Source organism: Myripristis murdjan, chromosome 13, assembly GCF_902150065.1.
Source record: "Myripristis murdjan chromosome 13, fMyrMur1.1, whole genome shotgun sequence".
NCBI classification, from domain to species: domain Eukaryota; kingdom Metazoa; phylum Chordata; class Actinopteri; order Holocentriformes; family Holocentridae; genus Myripristis; species Myripristis murdjan.
Window position 1 is genome coordinate 1,032,779 of NC_043992.1, and position 21,685 is coordinate 1,054,463.

General features: G+C 40.4%; 2 protein-coding genes across 2 annotated transcripts in view; one reads left to right on the top strand and one right to left on the bottom strand.

The window, feature by feature from the left end:
- Positions 1 to 21,685, bottom strand: part of LOC115370000 (leucine-rich repeat and fibronectin type III domain-containing protein 1-like protein) — a 400,907-nt gene that overhangs the window by 350,901 nt on the left and 28,321 nt on the right. The window lies entirely within an intron of this gene.
- LOC115370426 (uncharacterized) lies at positions 520 to 20,328 on the top strand. Its single transcript, XM_030067442.1, has 6 exons — positions 520 to 750; positions 16,005 to 16,107; positions 17,909 to 18,240; positions 18,329 to 18,515; positions 19,780 to 19,904; positions 20,005 to 20,328. Exons 1-6 carry the CDS (start codon positions 520 to 522, stop codon positions 20,326 to 20,328), a joined length of 1,302 nt encoding a protein of 433 aa, XP_029923302.1.

Genomic DNA, 21,685 nt, shown 5'->3' on the forward strand with positions numbered 1-21,685 from the left:
TGACCATCAGCACTTACTGGACTGGTTCGCAGCCAAGTGTGAAGTGGCTGGGATGAAGATCAACACCTCTAAATCTGAGGCCATGGTTCTCAGCAGGAAACCGGTGGAATGTCCACTGCAGATCGGGAATTAGTTCTTACCTCAAGTGAAGGAGTTTAAATATCTCGGGGTCTTGTTTACGAGTGAGGGAACATTGCAACTTGAGATTTACCGGAGAATTGGAGCTGCAGGGGCGGTACTGCATTCGCTGTACCGCACTGTTGTGACGAAAAGAGAGCTGAGCCAGAAGACAAAGCTCTCAATCAACCGGTCAGTCTTCGTTCCTCCCCTCACCTATAGTCATGAGCGATGGGTCATGACTGAAAGAACAAGGTCGAAATGGGTTTTCTCAGGAGGGTGGTTGGTGTCTCCCTTAGGGATAAGGTGAGAAGTTCAGTTATCCGTGAGAGACTCAGAGTAGAGCCGCTGCTCCTTTGCATGGAAAGGAGCCAGCTGAAGTGGTTCGGGCATCTGGTAAGGATGCCCCCAGGGCGCCTCCCAAGGGAGGTTTTCCTGGCACATCCAGCTGGGAGGAGGCCACGGGGCAGGCCTAGGACCAGGTGGAGAGATTATATCTCCACACTGGCCTGGGAGCGCCTCAGGATCCCCCAGTCAGAGCTGGTTGATGTTGCTGGGGAAAGGGAAGTTTGGGGTCCCCTGCTGAAACTGCTTCCTCCTGACCCGACTCTGGATAAGCGGTTGAGGATGAGAGTGAGACTTCTCTTTCTTCCATGCCAGTTGAAGATATGTAAACATGGTAACCTCCACAAACCTCTAACAACATCTGAACTACATCAAGCATAAACATGATGGACCGCTTGAGTTTTTGGTTTTTTATTAATTTCTGTGGGAGCACTGAGGCTAAGTAACTAGTTCACTGATCACTGCCATACAATGGTGCTTTTGCCACACATACAACACACATGGACTATGCATCTCAAATGGGGTTTTTACCACAGGTTGCGACATGCGGATGCCTGTTTACAGTCAGCTCTGTGTGCAGTAAAGCCTACAAGCCAACAGTTTGCAAGGCTGGGGTAGAGGTCCATTCACAAACGAAAAGCATTTCTGGTTGGAAGACACAGCTACTTATAGACAAATATTGCAACACCAACCATTTAAATAAGGTGGTTGGATGAATTAAAGAGGGAGGCTGTGTGTGCTTATGTGTTTGTTTTTTGTTTTTTGTATTCTGCCTACAAAAAGCTCACCTAAATAATAACACTAAGAGTTTGATATTGATAATTATTATTATACGATGAAGCTTAGAAGACAACAGACAATCTTGAATATAGTCTAGTCCAGGCTCTTCTAATGAACTTAACAAAGGATGATCAATGATGCTTGCCCTTGGTGTATGGACTATCCAAACATTACAAACACTTGAAAAAGTGACGAAAATGTCAACTTGTTGTTTAGTTCCTTGTGTTTTCCATAGGCTTATTCTGGATTGTTTTACTGTCTAAAATAAAGCTTGAACTTTGCGTTGGGATCAATAATTGACCTTACTGCTTACTATCCTTGCTGCTGAGTGATGGTGGAGACATGGTGTTGGTGATTTTGTGTGTTCTGGTAGTGTGTTACTGCTTTGCAGTTATCAGCAAGTTACTGCTTGATTGCTGAGGTTTCATGATGTAAGTGGTTGATTGTTTTGTCCAATTCATCATTAATTAATGCCAGTGATATATTGGGTGCAATATAGTTGTTGAAGACAGACAGTGTCTATATATATTTGAACATACTGGTGCATGTTATTGCTACAGCTGGTTTCACATGTGCAGTATACCAAAATATGTAGGGTAACAGCGGACACCACACCACATGAAAACAAACTGCTGAGTATGTCAGTGTTTCTCTGTGTATGTGAGAGAGATATAGAGAGATAAAGAGTGAGAGAGAAAAAGTAATGTATACAAATGTAATGTATACAAATATAGGGATGAATAAAAAATTAATGTAAGGGCACCTGCTCCATGCCTGGCCCAGCTTAAGACATTTTTATTGTCTTGGAGAGTCTTGCAGACTCCCTCCCCCCTCCAGCTGGGGTCACTCCACCACCTGTACCTGTCAAAAAGCAAGGGGAAGCCCTGAAGGCTCAGCGTGTCCTGGGTATTAGAAGCAGCATGACATTGCTTCCTTGCAATTCTCTTTGCTACTGAAGCCCAGATGGAGACAGAACTTAAATCGAATACCCACAATCCCGGCCAGCAAACCTTTCTCCGAAGGGGAGTTTTTGAAAGAATGCATGATGGAGACAACATAACTCTTTTGTCCAGAGAGCAAGAACAAATTTGAAAAAATTAGTTTATCATGCAGCACAGTGACTCGCTGTGTTGAGCTAACTGACGAAGACTTTGCCAGCAATCTAAACAAAAAAGCCGAGTCATTAAGTTATATTCGTTGGCACTGGATGAAAGTAACGACATAAAGGACACTGCTCAGCTTTTCATCAGAGGGATTAATGACAATTTTGAGATATCGGAGGGGTTTTTGGCCATGGAATCCCTGAAGGGGAAAACGCGGGGAGACTTGAGTGACAGGGTGTCTGGAGTCATCGATAGGTTGAAGCTACCTTGGAGTAAACTTGCCAATGTCACCATGGATGGATTGCCAAACCTGACAGGAAAAAACGTTGGGCTGCTCAAAAGAATCTGGGATAAGGTGAAAAAGGAAAACCCTGAGCTGGATGTAATTTTCCTACACTGCATAATCCACCGGGAAGCACTGTGTACGTCTGTACTACAGCTTGACCATGTAGTGAAGCCAGCTGTAAAACTCGTTAACTGTATATGAGCGAGAGGACTTCAGCATCATTAGTTTATTAAGTTTCTTGAGGAGAGTGATACTGATCACAAGGGGCCTCATGTACAAAGACTTGCGTGGATTTCCTACTGAAAAATGGCATACGCTTAAATCCAGAAAATGTTGTAAGCACAAAAAAATCCAGATGTATCAATCTGTGCGTACACATGAATCCAAGTACATTTCCTTTGAACATCCGAATCAACGTGGAATTGAGCGCACATGTTGGCGTACCTGACCCCTCCCTTTCCACGCCCCCATTTAAATATGCAAATCATATTTAAATGAGCCCGACACCTGCGATTGCCCTCTCTGCATGATCAGAAAACTACAACCCTTAACATGAATAAGATGGAAAAAATGTCCTGTTTGGCACGCTGTCCAACAGGAAACGCAAGAGGAGTGAGTGGGAGAGTGTGTGTGGGACTGTCAATGCTGTGGGGTCAGAGAGGCGCACACACGCTGAATTAAATGCATTGGTTAATAAGTGAATTCTGTGTCCTTGCCTCTTTTATATGGTAGAAATCAAATGTTGCTGGGCCCGAATGGCCTCCCGGGTAAAATGTGCAATCATTAGTTGCTTGTTAATTTCATACATCACTTACACGGATCTTGTTGTAAATGAATGCAGAAGTGCACCGGGGAAAAGGTGAGGCTGATTAAGACATTTCACACTTTACGCATAAGTTTATAAATATTATTTTTTTTTAGCATTTCTGCTTTATTTGATAATCACAGTAGAGATAGACAGGGGATGACATGCAGCAAAGGAGCCGAGGTCAGATTCGAACACCAGGCACTGCGATCGGGACTGAGCCCTGGTGCATGGTGCGCGCTCTTGGTCGGTGAGCCACTGGGGCGCCCGACTCATGGGTTTATTGACATGAGTGCTTTACATACAGAGACAATCAGGGGCTGGTCAGAAAGCTCTGAAGCTGTAGTTTAACCAGCAAACAACAGGAAGTCACTGACTTGAACCATAGACTGGTACTGATGCTGTGAAGACACGATCATATTTGGGGGCACACATGCTTAATGTGCATGAGGGGGCTTAATATTAGGACAATTAAACGAATACATTATTTACTCACCAAGAAGCCACCCATCGCGCACAGTGCCAGCTTGTAGTCTGTTCCCTCAGAATGTATGAATCGTGCGTTGAACTTGTCACTCTTGACAGTAAGTGTGAAGATTTGGAGGCGAGGTCTCGCCACAACAACATCCAGATAATCAGACTATCCGATGAATGTGGCACGGTCAATGTGGCCACAGTTTCCACCCTGCTTAAAGACGCTCTCGGCTTAGGGAAAGAGCCAGTTGTGGACCGTGTGCATTAAAATGAGCTGACAAGTCCCAAGACCGTGATAGTGCCTCTTTTAATATTTATGTCAGCACTATGTCATGGAGCATTGTATTTGCTCCATGACATTCTAGTTTAAAAAAAAAACAAAAAAACAAAAAAAACAGGATACACAGGAGGTAAACTGATTAATTACTAAGTGGAGAGGGGGTAGGATTCAATAAGCATTGTGCTTCTTCCTACTCGTTTTCGAACATGTTAAGTTAATATTGTTTTTAACTGTTCTTTTGCTGTTTTGCTGTTTTTTCTTTTTGTACTAGACATCCCAGACATAAGGTTTGGGCTGCTACATCCAGCACATCTCAGCGGATCAGTAGAGGGGATGTCACAAGGGAATTCACATCACCTGGTGAAGCCGCAGTCTTCATGAAAACACTCATGTAGATCTGGGTTTGTTACTGCAAAGTTACTGAAACATAGGTTTGAATGTAGGTGCCACTGCAGCTATGTTGCTCTTTAAAACAGTGGTGCTGAAAGGACTTTTAACAGCACTGTCTGTGAATAGTTTTGCAAAATTATATCAGTATTTTAGATATGTTTTGATCATTTTTGACATAGATGGCACCATTACTCCCACTGTTTCTTAGATGTTCTGAGCTTTGTATTGTTTAATAATTCGGCCCTGTCTTCAGCTTTTGTAATGTTTGTAGGAGCTCCAATCAAGTGAGGTAAAGTTGACTGTTTGGTCCAGAGCCTTGAGTTTATCCTTTTGGTTTATGACTCCTTGGGGAGTTAGCACTGGTATCCTATCGATTGGGGATGGGGTAGTGGAAGGTGCTATGGGGGGAAGTTGTGGGGTTCGGGGTGAGCTAGTTAAGTTAGCCTTTTTTTTTTTTTTTTTTTTTTCTCCCTTGCCCCTGGAGTGTGGGGTTGGAAACCTGGTTGCCTCCTATCTTAATCTACATTTCACATGGTTAATGTTGCAAGCCCAAACGTAAGATTTGTCAGTTGGAATATTAAAGGGTTAAGGGGTGCTGTTAAGCGGTGTAGGGTGTTCTCTCATTTAAAACGTTTGAAGCCCGACATTGTGTTTTTGCAGGAAACCCACATGAGGAACAGAGATCAAGTCAGACTGAAATGTCCCTGGGTTGCTGAGGTATTCCATTCTAGTTTCAACTCAAAGGCCAGAGAGGTTGCCATCTTGATCGGTAAATCTGTCCCATTCACCGTAACTAATACCACATGTGACAAAGACGGCAGATATCTGATAGTTTCAGGTACTCTATTTCGGGTGCCTATTCTATTAGTTAATGTATACGCACCAAATTTCGATAATCCTTGCTTTATGAACAAGTTGTTTGGAAATCTACCCTCTGAGTGACTGTTTTTTGATTTTTAGAGGGGACATGAACTGTGCTATTGATCCTCAATTCAACCGCTCTAAACCTGGTTCAACGCAATCATTAATGGCTAAAGCCCTTTGCAATTTCATGTCCGGTAATGGCTATGTTGACCCCTGGAGATTTCGTAATCCGAGCAGTTAGTCCAGTCATTTTATGAAAAAACCTAGGACAAATTGCAAGAGAAACAAACTCAACTGATTCTGTATCCTCAGTTTGTCCTGAGTGAGGGAAAAAAAGTCCCAAGAAATCCCATTGGTGGAAAGTTTTGAAAATCACCTATTTATGGCCACATATTACCGAAAAACACTGTTTTTAACACACAGGGGAAAGGGGTTCAACATTTTACTTTCAGATATCACTATAAAAATTCACAAGATGATTACACACACAAAGACAAGAAAAAAAGTCAATTACAAGTTCTTTGAATTATTCTGTTTACACATGCATATCACACATTATCTGATTTGATATGCACTAATAGGAATATAAGGAATAAATGCCAGAACAGATATTTAAACAGTGGATTAAAAGGTTACTATTATATATATATATATACATATATATATATATATATATATATATATATATATATATATAGCAACCTTTTAATTTACTGTTATATAGTAACCTTTTAATTCAAGGTTACTTTATATATAGTAACTTTTTAATTCACTGTTTAAAAATCTGATGGTGTATACGAACACGTCTAATGCTGTCACCAAAATATGAAGCAAAAAAAAACCAAAAAAAAAAAAAAAAAAAAAAAAAAACTCACTCACAATGAAATTCATATTGCTTGTTGTGTGACATTCAAATATTATGTTCCTTCACCATGAAAGGACAATGTGACAACATGAAGTGGACATTCCATTTTATATGGTCACAAATTGAAAAGGTGTGCTAGTTAAAGTATAGGTGATCCATCTTAGATTAATGTTATCTGTATTATCTGTAGCAACTTAAGGCCTAAAGCTATGGTTTAAGTAATGGAAACATTACAAATTTGGTAATTTTTTTTTTTTTTTTTTTTTTTTTTTGGTCATGGTTCAAGTAGTAAAACTTGCTGAACATGAAAGTTCTCATGATATAAAAAAAAAAAAAAAAATTGTGGTTGAGTTAGGACTTGAGCTCAGGTTGTCGCAACTGCAGGTCTGTCCATCCATCCCCCATCCACAACCCACGTTCCTGGCCCACACAGCAGTACTTTGCAATGTTCTGTGTCTGTGTAAAACTGGTATATGTTGGCTAAACACACTGTTCTTTATCATAAACCTTTTTATTTGATATTTTGGTTCCAGAAGCATAGAGCCACACTGTCAAAAAATGTGTTACCATACAAATGCTTTTTCTGCTCACTGCTGCAGCAGGCATGTACATGTATGTTTAAGTGAGCACATTTTATGCATTATTTAAGTTAATCAGGTTTATATGTTCAAATTGTGTGAGATGTACATGAAATACAAGAAGAAGACAGCTCACTGTTGTAACACTGGCAGATCGGAGATAGAGTGTGCATTGACTCCCTCCTTTTCAAATGGTATCATACTGGTCAACTGGCATGTCATCAATACATGGTAACATAAAAATGCATAAAAATGTGAACATTAGGCTTAGGCAGTTGGATGAATAGCAGTGATCTGGGGCTGAGTCCATCACTGGTGGGCTACTACTTTTGTGTAGCAGCATAGCTCTTTCAAGGGATACTAAAGTGCATATGTCGTGGATATAGCAAGTGTGCAGTCAAGAGAGACAAAGAGACAGAGGCAGAGACAGTGAGCCTTGCAACAGGAGCAGAGAGTCTGAAGCAGTAGCAGTTAGCTAGCAGATCAGCTGTAAATGTAGCAGAGCAATGTGTGTACGATTTAGGCTATTTGTCAGTGAATGAATAATACTACTCAATACAACATCAAAGCAAGTTCCTGTGTCTCTTGCTTGAGTTTTGCCCCGTTCTGGACCACACCCTGGCAACTATATTGGCATCGCTGGTGTGATGGGCTGGCGGTGGGCAGTAGGAAAGTTTTGACACATCATCCAACCCTAGTGCATACATGTACATGACTGCTGCAGCAGTGAGCAGCAAAAACATTTGGACAGTGACACATATTTTTTGACAGTGTGGTTGTATGCTCCAGCAATCCAAAACAACTGCATAAATCGTATGAATAAATAAATTTGCATAGAACTCTGAACTAAGCTCAGTCAACTGGCAACTGGCTGTTGTGTGTTGTGTAACATGTTGTGGATGACAGTGTGTGGCTGGCGGTGATGTGCTGACAACACCAGACTTACATGAAGGTAATTTTTAAATGTGAGTTTGGTTTAGTTGGTGGAACTGCAAGAAAAACAGCCTGGAGCCAAGAAGCAGAGGTGTGGCATGACAAGAGAGAGAGAGAGAGAGAGAGAGAGAGAGAGAGAGAGAGACAGATGGGGGGGTAGAGAGATGGAGGGAGACACAGAGGGAGCTCATGATAAAATAGAGAAAGAAAGGGGAGGCAGAAAGAGGGGACAGCAGGAAAGGGATTGTGGGAATAATCTTGGTCTGTTCCACTCCATGTTTTAACAGATGGCACCCACGCACCCACCCACACACACACACACCCACACACACACACACACATTTTCTCTGTTTTTCTGTCTCTCGCATGTGCACGTGCGCACACACGCACGCATGCTGTCACAACCACAGAAGTGAGTGCACACAGACAGACTGGCTTGAGAGCTGGGCAACATTTCAGGAGAATAGTCTCTGTGTGTGTGTGTGTGTGTGTGTGTGTGTCCATTTGTGTGTGGGGATGTACGCGTGTGTGTATTTTTGTCTGCGCTTATGTGACTGAGTCTGCTCGAGTCTCAGGGCTCTAGTTTCCCGGCGCAGCGCAGGGTGGCACAGTGAGGCGAACCCCCCGCAGAGCTAGTTTCCAGCAGCACAACCCGGGGCGCGCTCAGTTTGGTAGTTTGGCAGACCGAGGTGCACTGAGATGGGAGTGGCGTTGCAGCAGGGGGAGGTGCTGACAGATTCAGCTTGGCGCAGTGACAGTTTCGCGGCAAAAGGCTTCGCCGAGGTGCAATTTATCTCCACATCGACTGTCCCATCACATCTGATGTCAGATCAAAGGAGATTGGCACCGTTAGGCATGCGTAATGGAAAGCCAACTTGATCACCAGTTCGTCAAACAATGTGTCCTGTACGGTCAAGGGCGGACTGGTGTACAGGGAAACCGGCGATTTCCCCGGTGGGCTGATGGGCCGGGCCACCAGACAAAGAAGAAGCAAAAGAAAAAGAACAACAAAAGGAAAAAAGTCTGGCGCAACAGTGTCACGTGTGTTGCTGCTGCTCTCTTCCTCCATGTCAATTGTGTAAACGTTCATTATGCCTTTGCGCAGCGCATTTTAAAGGTGAGGACAGGGGCTCATCTGATTGGTTGGTTTTGATTGGTTAAACGTGAATCGGCTGTGTCAAACCCACTCCACGCCTTCTCTCCTCCTGCTGGTAGGAGGGACGGTGGAGTACTTGCACCACGGCGCACAGCGTGCCGAACTTGCAAAATCTCCCTGGCCACACCCAGTTGGTGAAGCTCAGCTGTGCTGCGCCCCCGCCTCGCCCAGTCTGCGAAACTAGATGTTTTGAGTACATGTGTGTGTTACGCATGTATGTGTATAGTAGTATGTTTACAACATGAATATGGTTTTACAACATGTGTTTGTGTGTGTATGTTTGTTTGTCTGTGTGGGGATGTGCACATGTCTGTGTGTGTGTGTGTCTGTATGTGTATGTTTCTGAATGTTTTGAGTTCATGTGTATGTTGTACATGTGTGTGTATAGTTGTATGTTTACAACATGGGTATGGTTTTACAACGTGTGTGTGTGTGTGTGTGTGTGTGTGTGTGTGTGTGTGTGTGTGTGTGTGTGTGTGTGTGTGTGTGTGTGTGTGTGTGCGTGTATCCTGATGTATAGGTACAGTATATTGCATATGAATCTGTCATACAAAATACCTTATCCCTATCCCTATCAGAAAAATAAAAGGTAAAAGTCATGTGACAGACCAAGAGTAATTTGTCATACCCGCTGTCCTGCAGGGAACACTGTTTCCCCTTAAGTTCACTGCTGTTGTCCATCTGGTTTTAAACATTCACCAGTCTAACCTGTCCACTACAAATCAAACTTGGACAGATCTGGTCAGACTCCAATCAGCCCTTTTTATCCACAGTTTCAAAAAAAATGTAATCTCAACCCAGTTGAGATGGGTTGAATTAAAACAATAACTTTGATCCTCATCTGTTTTTAGAACACTTCACAGAGCTGAGCCTACTCTCCTCAGAGTGAGTACTACTGTCGTTTCAGCAGCAGATGTTGGGAAATGTTCCATTTTAATTTGTTTTAGATATCAGTTCAGTCATTACAGCTGATGATGCACATCATACGGTTTTATTAGCTCAGAGTATTTATTTTTCTTTTTGTCTGATAAATTGTTTTTCTGGTGAGTGAGGTGAGAGTCCACGCAGGGTTTGTGTTAGATTGCTCTTTTTGAAACACAGTCCTGTCGAGAACCAGAAATGGCTCCTGAGCCATAGGTGTCCGACCACAGGCCAGGAAGTCAACAAGAGGGCCTTAAGAGCTGCATGCAGATCTGGGGCCGGATTCTCCAAAGGTTCTTAAGATTAAATTTCTTCTTAAGTTCCACTTTTTTTCTTAAGTTTGGGTTTAAGAAGAATCTTAAGATATTTTCGAATTCACAAACAAAAGATCTTAAGAATGTTCTCAACTTTATTCTTAAGATTTTTCTTAAGAATAAATGGGATTCTTGAAAGAAATGATCTTACTATTTTTCTTGAATAGTATCGTAACTTTAAGACAGGTAAAGGTCGTCTTAATTAACCACATGCTGTGTGAAGGTAAGCTATTTTTCAAACATCTTTCATTAATTTAGAGCAGAATTTGATTATATAACATAGATTAATGTAGTAGGCTAATACCTTAATAATTTTACATTGTATATGTTAACATAGTGATAATCGTTATCGAAACTGTAATTCAGCCTAATATCTAAACCAATATTTAGACACTTGTAGGCTATTGTTTCTGAGTCTATGAGGACATTTTGTCAAGTGTCAGTTATATTTAGATTCCATTAACTAATAGGTCAGTAATATCGTCGCTGTCCAATACAAAGTATGTATCTCAATTTTTGAGAAAACACTTTTATAACATCAAATCAAAGTTGAGACTATAATGGATATTGTTTTGTATTTTAGATGGAACTGCTGTGGGTTACAGCTAGAGGCTGTTTGTTTACATAAAGGTAGATAGTTGAGAAGTTCGTAAGTGGAAAAAATTAAGAAGTTCTTAAGATAATGTGCAGTTCTTAAGAAAATAATGGGGAATAGCACTTGAGAACATTCTTATGAACTTCTCATTTTTCCTCTTAAGAAACGTCTTAAGATTATTAGTAAGAACTTTTTGGAGAATCCGGCCCCTGGAGCTGCAGGTTGCTGATCCCCAGCCTAGATCTACAGTGGCAATGTTTTCCAGCCCTGCTGTCCTGCAAATTTTTGTTCTAGCTTTAGTCTTGCACAGTTTAGGGCTAATTGCTGGTTGGCTGAGCAGCTGAGCATCTTATTTTCAAGTAAAATGCCTAAGATTTGGGTTGTTCAAATAGAAACAAACACCCATCATATCCACAAATATAGCATGCATTTTTTTCTGCAAAAAATCTAATGACTGTAACCGTGTAGCTGCTCTCACAAAATGCCTTGTTGATAAAAACAAGAGCTGGATGTTTCAAAATTTTGCTCCTTCTTGGTCAACTCTACTTCGTACTGATTCACCATGTATCAGATAATCTGTACAGCAATGTTAAAGCAGAAACTAAGGCGTGATGTTTGATGGCAGTTTCATCTTAATGAGTAGGTTGTTCGGTCTTGTTTCTGTTTTTTGTTAAGCTTTTGTGACTGGAGAGAAGAAATACAAATAATATCAATAGTGAATAAACAAATAAATGAAAAGATGCATTTTTGTGTATGTGTAGATGTGCATATGTGTGTGTGCCCCACATATAGAGGGCTGGATGGATACAATAGTATATCTACATTTATACAGCACAGCTCCCAGTGGAGAACAGCCCACTCTGACTTTAACTCAATTCATTCAACCTTGACTATTGTGTGCTTGACTACTGCATTTGTGAACCACAGTCTAACATTTTCCTGCATGTTGCTGAGCTACTGCTGCACTTTTGTTATCTATCCACCAGAGGAACTGTTTGGATTAAAAAAAAAAAAAAAAAAAAAAAATGAAAATTTGATTTTGTTGAACAACAAACGCTAGAGCATTACCGTTTTGAATGATTCTTGAAGCACTATCTCTGAAACCATGAACACTTGTAGCCGGTGCCTTTACAATTTACAGTTACAAAGTGCAAAAAGTGTGTTACAATTTCATAACACACTTTTTGCAGAACTGTAAACATAACTCACTGCTTTACACTCAGTTTGCAATTTAATAACACACTGTAAACACTGGTCTCTATATTGCTACACTATTTTGCACACATTTACATAGATAATACGTTCCCATACAAATCAGAGCTTGAGCCACAGGTAACCCTTTGGTTTGGACAACAATTGAGGCCAAAGTTGGACAGAAAGTAAGAAAGGTGAAGACGAGGAGGAGGAAGAGGAAGAGGACAAGTATAATGTCCAGACCCACAAAGGGGGTGTGATTTTGCCCAATTTGCCCAAACTTTTTTGTATTATGTTTGGAATACACATACATAATTTACACATTTGGATACCTGTGTGTATGTATGTGTTTACTACATGTGTGACAAACTGCTGTCCTGCATACAGAAAAAGAAAATGCCACAAGTGTTTTCCATTTCTATTTTCAGTGTGTAGTTGGTGTTTGTGTACTTACTCAAATATTGGTTTGTGTATCGTGTATTGACACAAAAACAGACGTTTTAAGAGTTTGAGGAGTTTAGCAAGAGTTGTTTACTTTTACAATGATGTATATTTTTTGCTGATTTAGTGTGAGGTTTTGTCATTAGTGTGTAGGGACTTTCAAAAGAGCCTATAAGTTCAGAGATAGTGCCTAAGCAATCAGAAAAAACTGTAATGCACGACCCCTGCAGAAAAAATGCATGAAGGTAATAACAACCTCATGTTAAATGACACCTTTGGGTGATGTATGGATGTCAGAGCTCTTTGAATGATAAATTTGATTCAGCACTTGGTGTTGAACTGAGGTTGAGTCTGACTTTGACTTGGAATAGTATGAAATAAATGTACCTCCAGGTACATTAGCAGAAGGATCATTTCTTCAAAGATGACAAATATCTGTTTTGCCAGTTGCTTGACAAGTCCTGACAGACAGCGAGAAGACGGAAGAGGGAGAAAAAGTGATAAATAATGTCTGTCTCTCAGTTTTCCTCCTGCGCTCCTCTGTTCCCTCCCTAAACCTCTCTTCTCAGTTATTCTCTCCCATAACACTACTCAGCATGGTGTCTGATTTTTATTTCCAAAATGAATGGCTTCAGTTTCTAAGCTTCCTTCATCCATTCCCTCTGTCTCTTCCTCCCATGGATGTCTTCTTCAGTTTCTCTTTGCCTTTGTCTCGGCCTTTCTGCTGCCTATCTGCGACATGAAAACTAGGGGAAAAAAGGAAATATTCCACTTTATCTATTTTTTGTTGTCCCTGGATCTTTCTCCCTGTTCCCCGTCTCTCTTGCTCTTCCTTTTTGTGAGCATCTGCATTTTCAAAAATGAACAAGTCAATTGCCCGCCTGTCCACTCCCTCTTTCTTTCTTTCCTATCAGTGCATTAAAGTGTCTATTCAAACCCGAAGAGTCTGTTTGTGTGCCTGGGTCTGTCTCCCAGAGTCACTTCTACTATAACAGCTAGTACTTCAACTACATGACAACTGTTACTATTACTATTATCATTATTTGCACCACTACTATAAACGTTTTTTTTTTTTTAGAGTAGACAAGGATAGCACAATGAAGTTAAGAACTTATTTCCAATGTGGTTCTTAATATTACAGGTTTTTTTCTGATGCTTAAACATTAGCAGTGATTCTTGAAGCCTGTTGCACTCTGTAACCATGAACACGTGTAGCTGATGCATTTACCAAGAGTGTCAAACTGAATGCACATTCTCTGCTTTACACTAAGTTTTGTAATTTTGTGACACACTTTTTGCAAAATCCTAAATACAGCTCACTGATTTACACTCAGTTTGCAATTTAATGATACATTTTTGTCTCCATATTGCCAATTGCCTTTCCACAATTTTGAAATATTGTGAAATTTGCCGCGCTATTTGTCTCATCTCCCTGATGACCAGAGTAATGATATGAAGGAACTCATAAATGACTTCCCCGGTCTATTCACTGACATTCCCTCCCCAACTTCTGTGATAGCTCATGACGTATTTCTGACTAACCCAACACCAATTAAGCAGCATGCCTATCAGGTTAACCCAGTCAAGAGAGAAGTCATGAAGAAAGAGGTAGACTATCTTGTGCAAAATGGATTTGCAGTACCAAGTTCTAGTCCATGAAGTTCCCCTTGTCTCCTAGATACAAAATATGATGGAAGTGCAAGGTTCTGTACTGACTGCACAGCAAATTCACCAGAGTTAAATTTCTAGTGTTAGGGCAGTTTAGAGTAAAGTGTTATGGTTCTGGTGTTGGTTCTAGGAGAATGAACTCTGCATAAGTGTGCAAACATAATATTGTGGGTGTAACTTTACAGAGTCAACGGTATTGAGCACCTATTGGTGTTGTTTTCAACATCCGGGTATTTGGGCAGGTGCTTGGAGAGGAATTGGACAGCCGCCATTTTCTGTCACTCGCCGCATGAAGGATGAGAAGAAGAGACTGGTGAGTATGACACGACGAAAGTTTGCCTTGTTATTGTTAATTTGCAGTAAAATGTGCCTATGTTGTCATATAGTTTCACATTTTTGAGCCATGTTGAATATTTTAACGAGTGGCCGCCGTCGTAGTTGCATGGTAAGCAGACATGCCAGTACACGACCGCTCAATTAGGATAACGATGACGGTTAGCTTAGTTTTCAGTTCGTTTTTTGACACGATGGGCTAACGGTAAGCCAGCGAAACGTTATTTGAAAATAGTTAAAAGCTCTCGAGCAAAATGTATTTTTAAACGGTTTGCGGTTTTAAACTGCGTTTTAACTGACAGGGTTAGGTTGTCTGCGATGTGCGTGCTGTCAGTTAACTAATGCTACTGTTACCGTAACTCGAGTAGTACTCGAGTATTCGTTTGCGGGGGGGGGGGGGCATGCGGGGGAGAGCAGAGCACACGAGGAGAGCGAAGCGAAGACAGACGGACAGCCGTCCTGTTAGAGGGGGGAACAGGGGACTGCCTGTCAGGTAAATCGGACAGTCAAGTAACACACTTTTTTTTCATAATAACACAATTTACAGCTGAAACAGTTGTCCACACAGTGTGATATTTTAACGTTAAATGCTATAGAAATAAGTTTTATGCAACAAGGCAGGTAGGCTTTAGTGCAAACAGTCCGTGCAGTTTAACAGCAGAACAACACACAACCTAGTACTCGAGTACTCTGATATCGGCTACAGCCCTACTGCTTTTTGTAGCGTTTAACATATGGTCAGACTAACGTAATCTTATTTACTGGTCGTTTTCTGCACCACCTCTAATGTTTTAATTTGTTGTATCTTTTGCCTTGTAGCAATTTACACGATTACGAGGGTCCCCATTCAAAATCGCAGATATCAGGTGAGTGAAGTTGAAGTAAATAGTTAACGTTTAAGGTGCCACAATGCAAACGTGTAGGTTAGATATTGACAATGTGTAAAATATCTCAGAAATGTGTTGTGAAGGAGTCTTGTGTTCTGCTAACACTGATAATGATATTATTTCTCAGCATATAAAGTTACTAAGTTTACAGGTGAAGACTAGTATTTATATCAAGATATTGATATTATCATTGATATTTTTTGTTGAACTGTAGATGTTACTATTTCTGAGAATTGTCTCATATTCTATTTTAGTACTCTGACTGACTTCAGGTCAGTAAAATTCCTCAGCTAACAGTTAATGGCAAAAGATTTTCTGGCCATTGTTTACATTTCTAATAGTTAAGCCCAAGAATGTATGCTGTAACAGGGGAGCTGGCATACAGATACAGTTTTGTGTTTTTCAGTGCGTTTGTTTGACAGGATACAAAGATACCGCAGTCACCATAAGAAGTGTGAAGAGCAGTATATAAAGTTCCAGACCTGTCAGGCAAGAACACAACATCTGCATACCCACCAGCCTCGGTTACAAAAAGTATATTTTAGTCCATCAGAGAGAAATTAGTGTTGTGAAAGCTTTTGGTTGATGTTCAGGTTATTATAAATATTTTATCATTTAAATTAGCTTGTCTAAAATATCTTTTTGTGCTCTGTGTACACCTCTCTTTCTCCACAGGCTCATGTCGTAGATGGCAAAATGATAATTAAGGTGCAGTATCAGAACCGCAAGAAATACATCAAATTACAAACTCCTAATTTTGAAGAATTCATTTCTGAAGGTAAATGTTCAGATTGACATATGACTAACCAGTAATTAACACCAAGTGGTGGCCATGATATTTATGATGTAAATAATTTCCGTGTTTCCATGTTTAACTTCATCATTTAGTGAGAGAGAAGTTCTCCATCCGTGCGGACAAGATTACTGTGGAGGATGATTCCGGCACTGAGGTTGATGAAGCTGTGTTTGCAGAATTAGCCACATTGGAAGGAATTTGTTTTGTCATTAAGGACAGTCACAACAATGGTAAATTTAGAGTGTTCTAGTTTTACATGGCATTAATATCCGTGCTTATTTCAGATGCCTCTATTGCATTAAATTATCTTTCTTCCAATTTTAAGATTATCAAATGAAGTATTAAACACTTGAAGTGATAATTGTTTGCTTAAAAAAACAAGTCATGTCCTCTAGCACAAAGTCTGGCATAGGTTTTTGGCTGTTTGTTCAGTTCATTCCCTTTCCCTCTGGATTCTTAAGAATAGAAGCAGAGTTTCTTGTGTGGTTGATTACAAATCTGATCCACAGCATTGCTGCAAATGAGGTGAATTGTGTGTGATTTTAATCTTTTGTTATTAGATTCAGGCCCATCTCAGTCATCTCCTTCCACACCACTATCTTCACCCAGTGGGAGTGTCCTCTCTGTGTCCATTAGTAGCAGTGACGGTGAAACATCAAGACCATCCAAGCGAAAGAGGGGTGATGAAGAAGCCAGTTCTTCAGCCAGAGATGTAAGTTTCATCATTGTAACTGTCCCCTTTTTGATTTATTTCAGGTGCTTGATACAAAAAAACCCACCAGTACAGTACCTCGAAAGCTTGATTTTGCACTCATAAAAATCTGGATTTTCCTTTTAGCTTTGCCATGATTTAATCATTAAAGTTTGGCTATAATGATGCTGCAAACTAGTTTGCCTCTCTAGGTTTATATCATAACAGCTGTCGTAATCTGTTTAGCTGATAAAACAGATTCTGCAGATGAAACCAGGAGGGACGACAGTGCTTGAAGAATATGAAGAAACGGAGACACTCTGTGACACTAGAAGAAGGCAGATGGTAAACATTCTTGCGGCACACATGGTCGAGACAGAAGGGTAAGTTGATGACTCCACAGTTAAGTTGTTACCACCTTTGTAAGTTTTTTCCGTTTTAAATGAATTTACATACTGAATAATTACTAAGATTTAGGTTGGTTGGGGCCAAATTGATAATATGTTACTAATGATGAATTGTGAAAAGACTTAATTTTTGCTTGAACGAGGAATAAGAAAAAGGCAGCTATGACAGTTAAAAGCTAAACTCTGCACTAGATGACTCACATTACTTGGATAATGTTGTAATTGGCATTTCCGTGTTTGTTTTTTTTTCATTGCAGGAGAATCCCTCAGCGAGTTACTAAAGAGAAATATGCACTGGGAATCGTGACTTTATTTCCTGCACTGAAGGATCCCCTATCCAGGAAAGGATATGTAAGTTTTTATATATATATATATATATACACACACACACACACACACACACACACACACACACAGAATGAGCTTGACACTGGACAGTGCTCCTTTTATTATTAATGCACAAAAATAGTAATTTACCAGTTTATTGGATCCACTTTGATAAAAGTACTGCATTAAACACAACAGTCCTTCCATTTTTGTTGTCAGTTTTGTTGTTTGTCTGTTTCTGAAAGGTGTTTATTTAACTTCATGGTCATTTTTGGATTCATACTTTTGAACACTGTTACAAGTGGGTTCCTCCTATGGCTAATTATGAAGTAACTTGATGTTGTCTGTCCCTGGTTAGGAACATTTTTACGACAGCCAAAGTGGCTCTGGCTTCTTGGCGTGGCGGCTCAAGACAATTCAGAGAAAGACAAAGCTTGGGTCCAAGGAACCAAAATACAGACAGGAGGAGGTGGTCCAAGACAGGAGAGGGAGCTGCCTCAGATTCGTGGCCAGCTGGATGAAGAGCGCTGTAAAGAGGTCATATCCTTGATGAACCACACAAGTGACAGAGAAATCATCCTGCAGAAGATGAAGGAGACCTTTGAATACAGGCAGCACCTCATCCACAATCCTGATGAGTCTCACAACATACTCTCAGTGTTTCCAAGGCTGCTGGACATTAAAGGGCTGGTAAGTGTAGGCATCCACCATTCATGGCCAAAAGCTTGTGATTGCCAGAATGTGAATTTTACTACACATCTTCCATTTCTCTCTGCAGATACATCAAGATTTCAGCCTCCTCTTTGGACCAGAAACGGCTGCTAAACTGCTTGAGAAGTGGCATACGTCCTTCAAAGGAAAGGTGATCAGAGAAGCAGAGAGCCTTACAACCACCCCTGTGCTCCAGAGTTTGCTGAAGTCTGCCAAGAATCCGAACAATGATGCATTCTCTGAGGATCGCCCAGGTATTCAGTTAAATGCCAAATGAAATTAATGTATTGTTCTATGCAGTACTTAAGTGGATAGTTCGGATTATCTTAAGTGTGTTTGTATAAGGTATCTCTCCATAGTGACTGCACGACTTGAGTAGGTGTTGGTCAGCACCATCCAGTTTGGAGAAGCAGAAATGAGCAGTGTTGGGCACGTTACTTTAAAAAAGTAATTAGTTATAGTTTCTCACTACTTCTTCCAAAAAGTAACTGAGATAGTAACTGAATTACTCTATAATAAAAGTAACTAGTTACCGGGGAAAGTAACTATTTTCGTTACTTTAAAAAGAAGTTGTTGTATGTCAAAGGATTTGAAATTTTCTGAGCAGTATTCCAGTCAGTTGAATAGAGAAGAACAGACAGGTACCTGTATTAAAGAACCTTGTAAATATTTACTGCACCTCAGCAGACAGCAACAGATTTATCCTACACTTCAAATGCACTTGTAACAAAAGTAAACAGTAAATTTCGACAAATTTGAAGTAGTGCTTGTATCTCCACCTCCTAAAGGTCAAGTTTTCCACAGATTGCTCTGCCATCATATCGTCGCATCTCTGTTTTGTGTGTGTGTGTTTGCCGCACGCGCTGTTCCAGTTTGTGTGTGAAAACACTGGCTCTGATTGGCTTACCATGACACATGACTCTACCCCTTAGCCAATCACAATCACTTCTATCGCATCTAGCCAGGGAGTGCGTTCGGAGCGTTTGGAGCGCATTGTCTAATTGAATGAGCAGGGACAAACAGCCGGGAGTCGTAAGAAGTCGTACGCTATTCTCGAACCTGAACGCACCTCAAGTCTTGGATGACAAATAAGCAGAGCAGAGTAGGCTCGCTACGGCTGGTAGTTTCCTCAATTTATTCATAGTAACGCGCCGCATTTGACCGTCAGTAACGGTAACGGCGTTGTAACGGCACAAAAAATAATTAGTTAGATTACCCCGTTACTGAAAAAATAACGCCGTTACATAACGGTGTTATTTATAACGGCGTTATTCCCAACACTGGAAATGAGTACTGGCAGAGGCTAAGCATGTACTGCTGGGAAGGCCCTGTCCATAGCAGTTCATTTCTTAGTGTCCTTGCTGATACTCCTCTCTACTGCTCAAAATTCGGGGCATGACAGTCACCATCTGTTATAGTTACTACACTGACTATCCATAAGTAGTCCATAAGATGTGACTTGAACTAAACAGTTGATGAAACAGGATGGTCCATTGGTTCCCTTTCTTCTTCTTACAGAGTGGGACAGCGACATGGCATCTTTGCTACTGCTCCTGCATATCCTACCACCTCAGCCTAACAAAAAGAAAACACAGAAGATCAGCGCAGCTCAAGCCATGGACCATCTAGTTGTGTTTCACAAGGTAAGTACAGGGCCGTGTTTTGGGATTTAAGTGGAAAATGTCTCACATAATTAGATAACAGTAAAAATACAACTTGACAAGTGTTTTTTTTTTCCCACAGTCATGCAGAAGCCTTCAAGAACACCTAGAGAACCAGGAGGGACATCGCCAACCGTATCTTCTTGCTTCTGGAACCTCCAAACAGGCCATCAGTGCTTACTACGTTGTGATGGACAAGAAGCTCATCCCCTGCCAGGGAGCCACATCATTGGCAGCCTTTGATGAACTTTTTAAAGTGCACTTCGTTTTCAGTGTAAGTTATGATGATGCTCTCAACAACATGTACACATTCCTTCAGACAACAGTCTACAGTATTGATGTTGACACCACTAAAGAGAGTCCAAAGGTGAAGGAGTTGAGAGCCAAGTTTATGAACAGGAGCTAAGAGCCAAGTTCCTTAAATTACATGCAACATTTGTATGCAATTGCACAATGCACTTGGTGCATATAGTCAGCACTTTGTTTTTTGTTTTGTTGTTTTTGCAGAGGTCATATTTTGGCAAAAGTATAATTTCCTTAGTCTGTAGCATTTCTGTTATCAAAGAAAGCCAAATGGCATAAAGCCTGGTTTACGAATAAGAAACTAAAAGCAGAGTTCTTGAACTATGTATAGATGTCATATTTGTAGATCAGCACCTTAAATTTTTTCATGGGTTGTATCCAGGCAAAAAGTTTGTTGTTACTTGTGCTCAAGAAGGATGTTCCTTGCAGTTTAAAAGTTTTGCAGGTTTTAGGAAGCATTTAAATGGTTGTCATAGTATTGTTGACATGGGGACAAGCAATGATAATATCCCAACACCAAATCAGTCAGACTTGGGTGGACAGAGCTCACAACAGGATACCTCTGACATGGACCTTGATTTGATAAATCAACCTTCAACATCTGGGATGTCAAAAGATCAAGCAAAACACATGTGTGCTTCAATCATTGCAAAGTTACAGGGCAGTGGTGTTGCCAATAATGTTGTGTTATCTGTCGTTGAAAGCATGGAGGAGTATGTCAATGAAGTTCATGCAAATCTTAAAGAACAAGTGTTAAATGCAGTGCCTGCTGAAAATCCCAGTAGAAGTGCAGTGGAAGAAGTCTTCAACAATACTTTCAATCCTTTTTGTGACTTGAACACAAATTCTAAATGGACAAAGTATTTTAGTGAGAAATGGGGTGTTGTTGAACCACTAGAAATTCACTTAGGAGTGAGATATGATTCAAAGAGAAACAAGATATCTGGAGTATATGAGCAGGTACCAGTAAATGACACTTTCATGTACATACCCCTGTTAAAAACATTAGAGTATATTTTCAAGAATGAAGAAATCTGTTATCAGATTAATAAATCTGCTGCTGTTAGTACTTTATACCAGGATTTCTGTGATGGAAAATACTACAGAAATCATGCATTGTATTCAAAATCAAAAAATGCATTGCAAATTCAAGTTTATTATGATGACTTTGAAACATCAAATCCACTAGGGTCAAAACAAGGTATTCATAAGCTAGGATGTCTATATTTTACCCTCCGCAATTTGCCACCATGTCTAAACTCATCCCTGATGAACATCCACCTAATTTCTTTGTTTCATTCGCAAGATGCAAAAAAATATGGTATTGACAAAATACTTACTCCATTTGTAGAAGATGTTAAAGTATTAGAGAGCAATGGAATGAAAGTGTCATTTGCTGAAGAACCTGTTTTTGGCACCACTGCACAAGTAACAGGTGACAATTTAGGTCTGAACTCAAT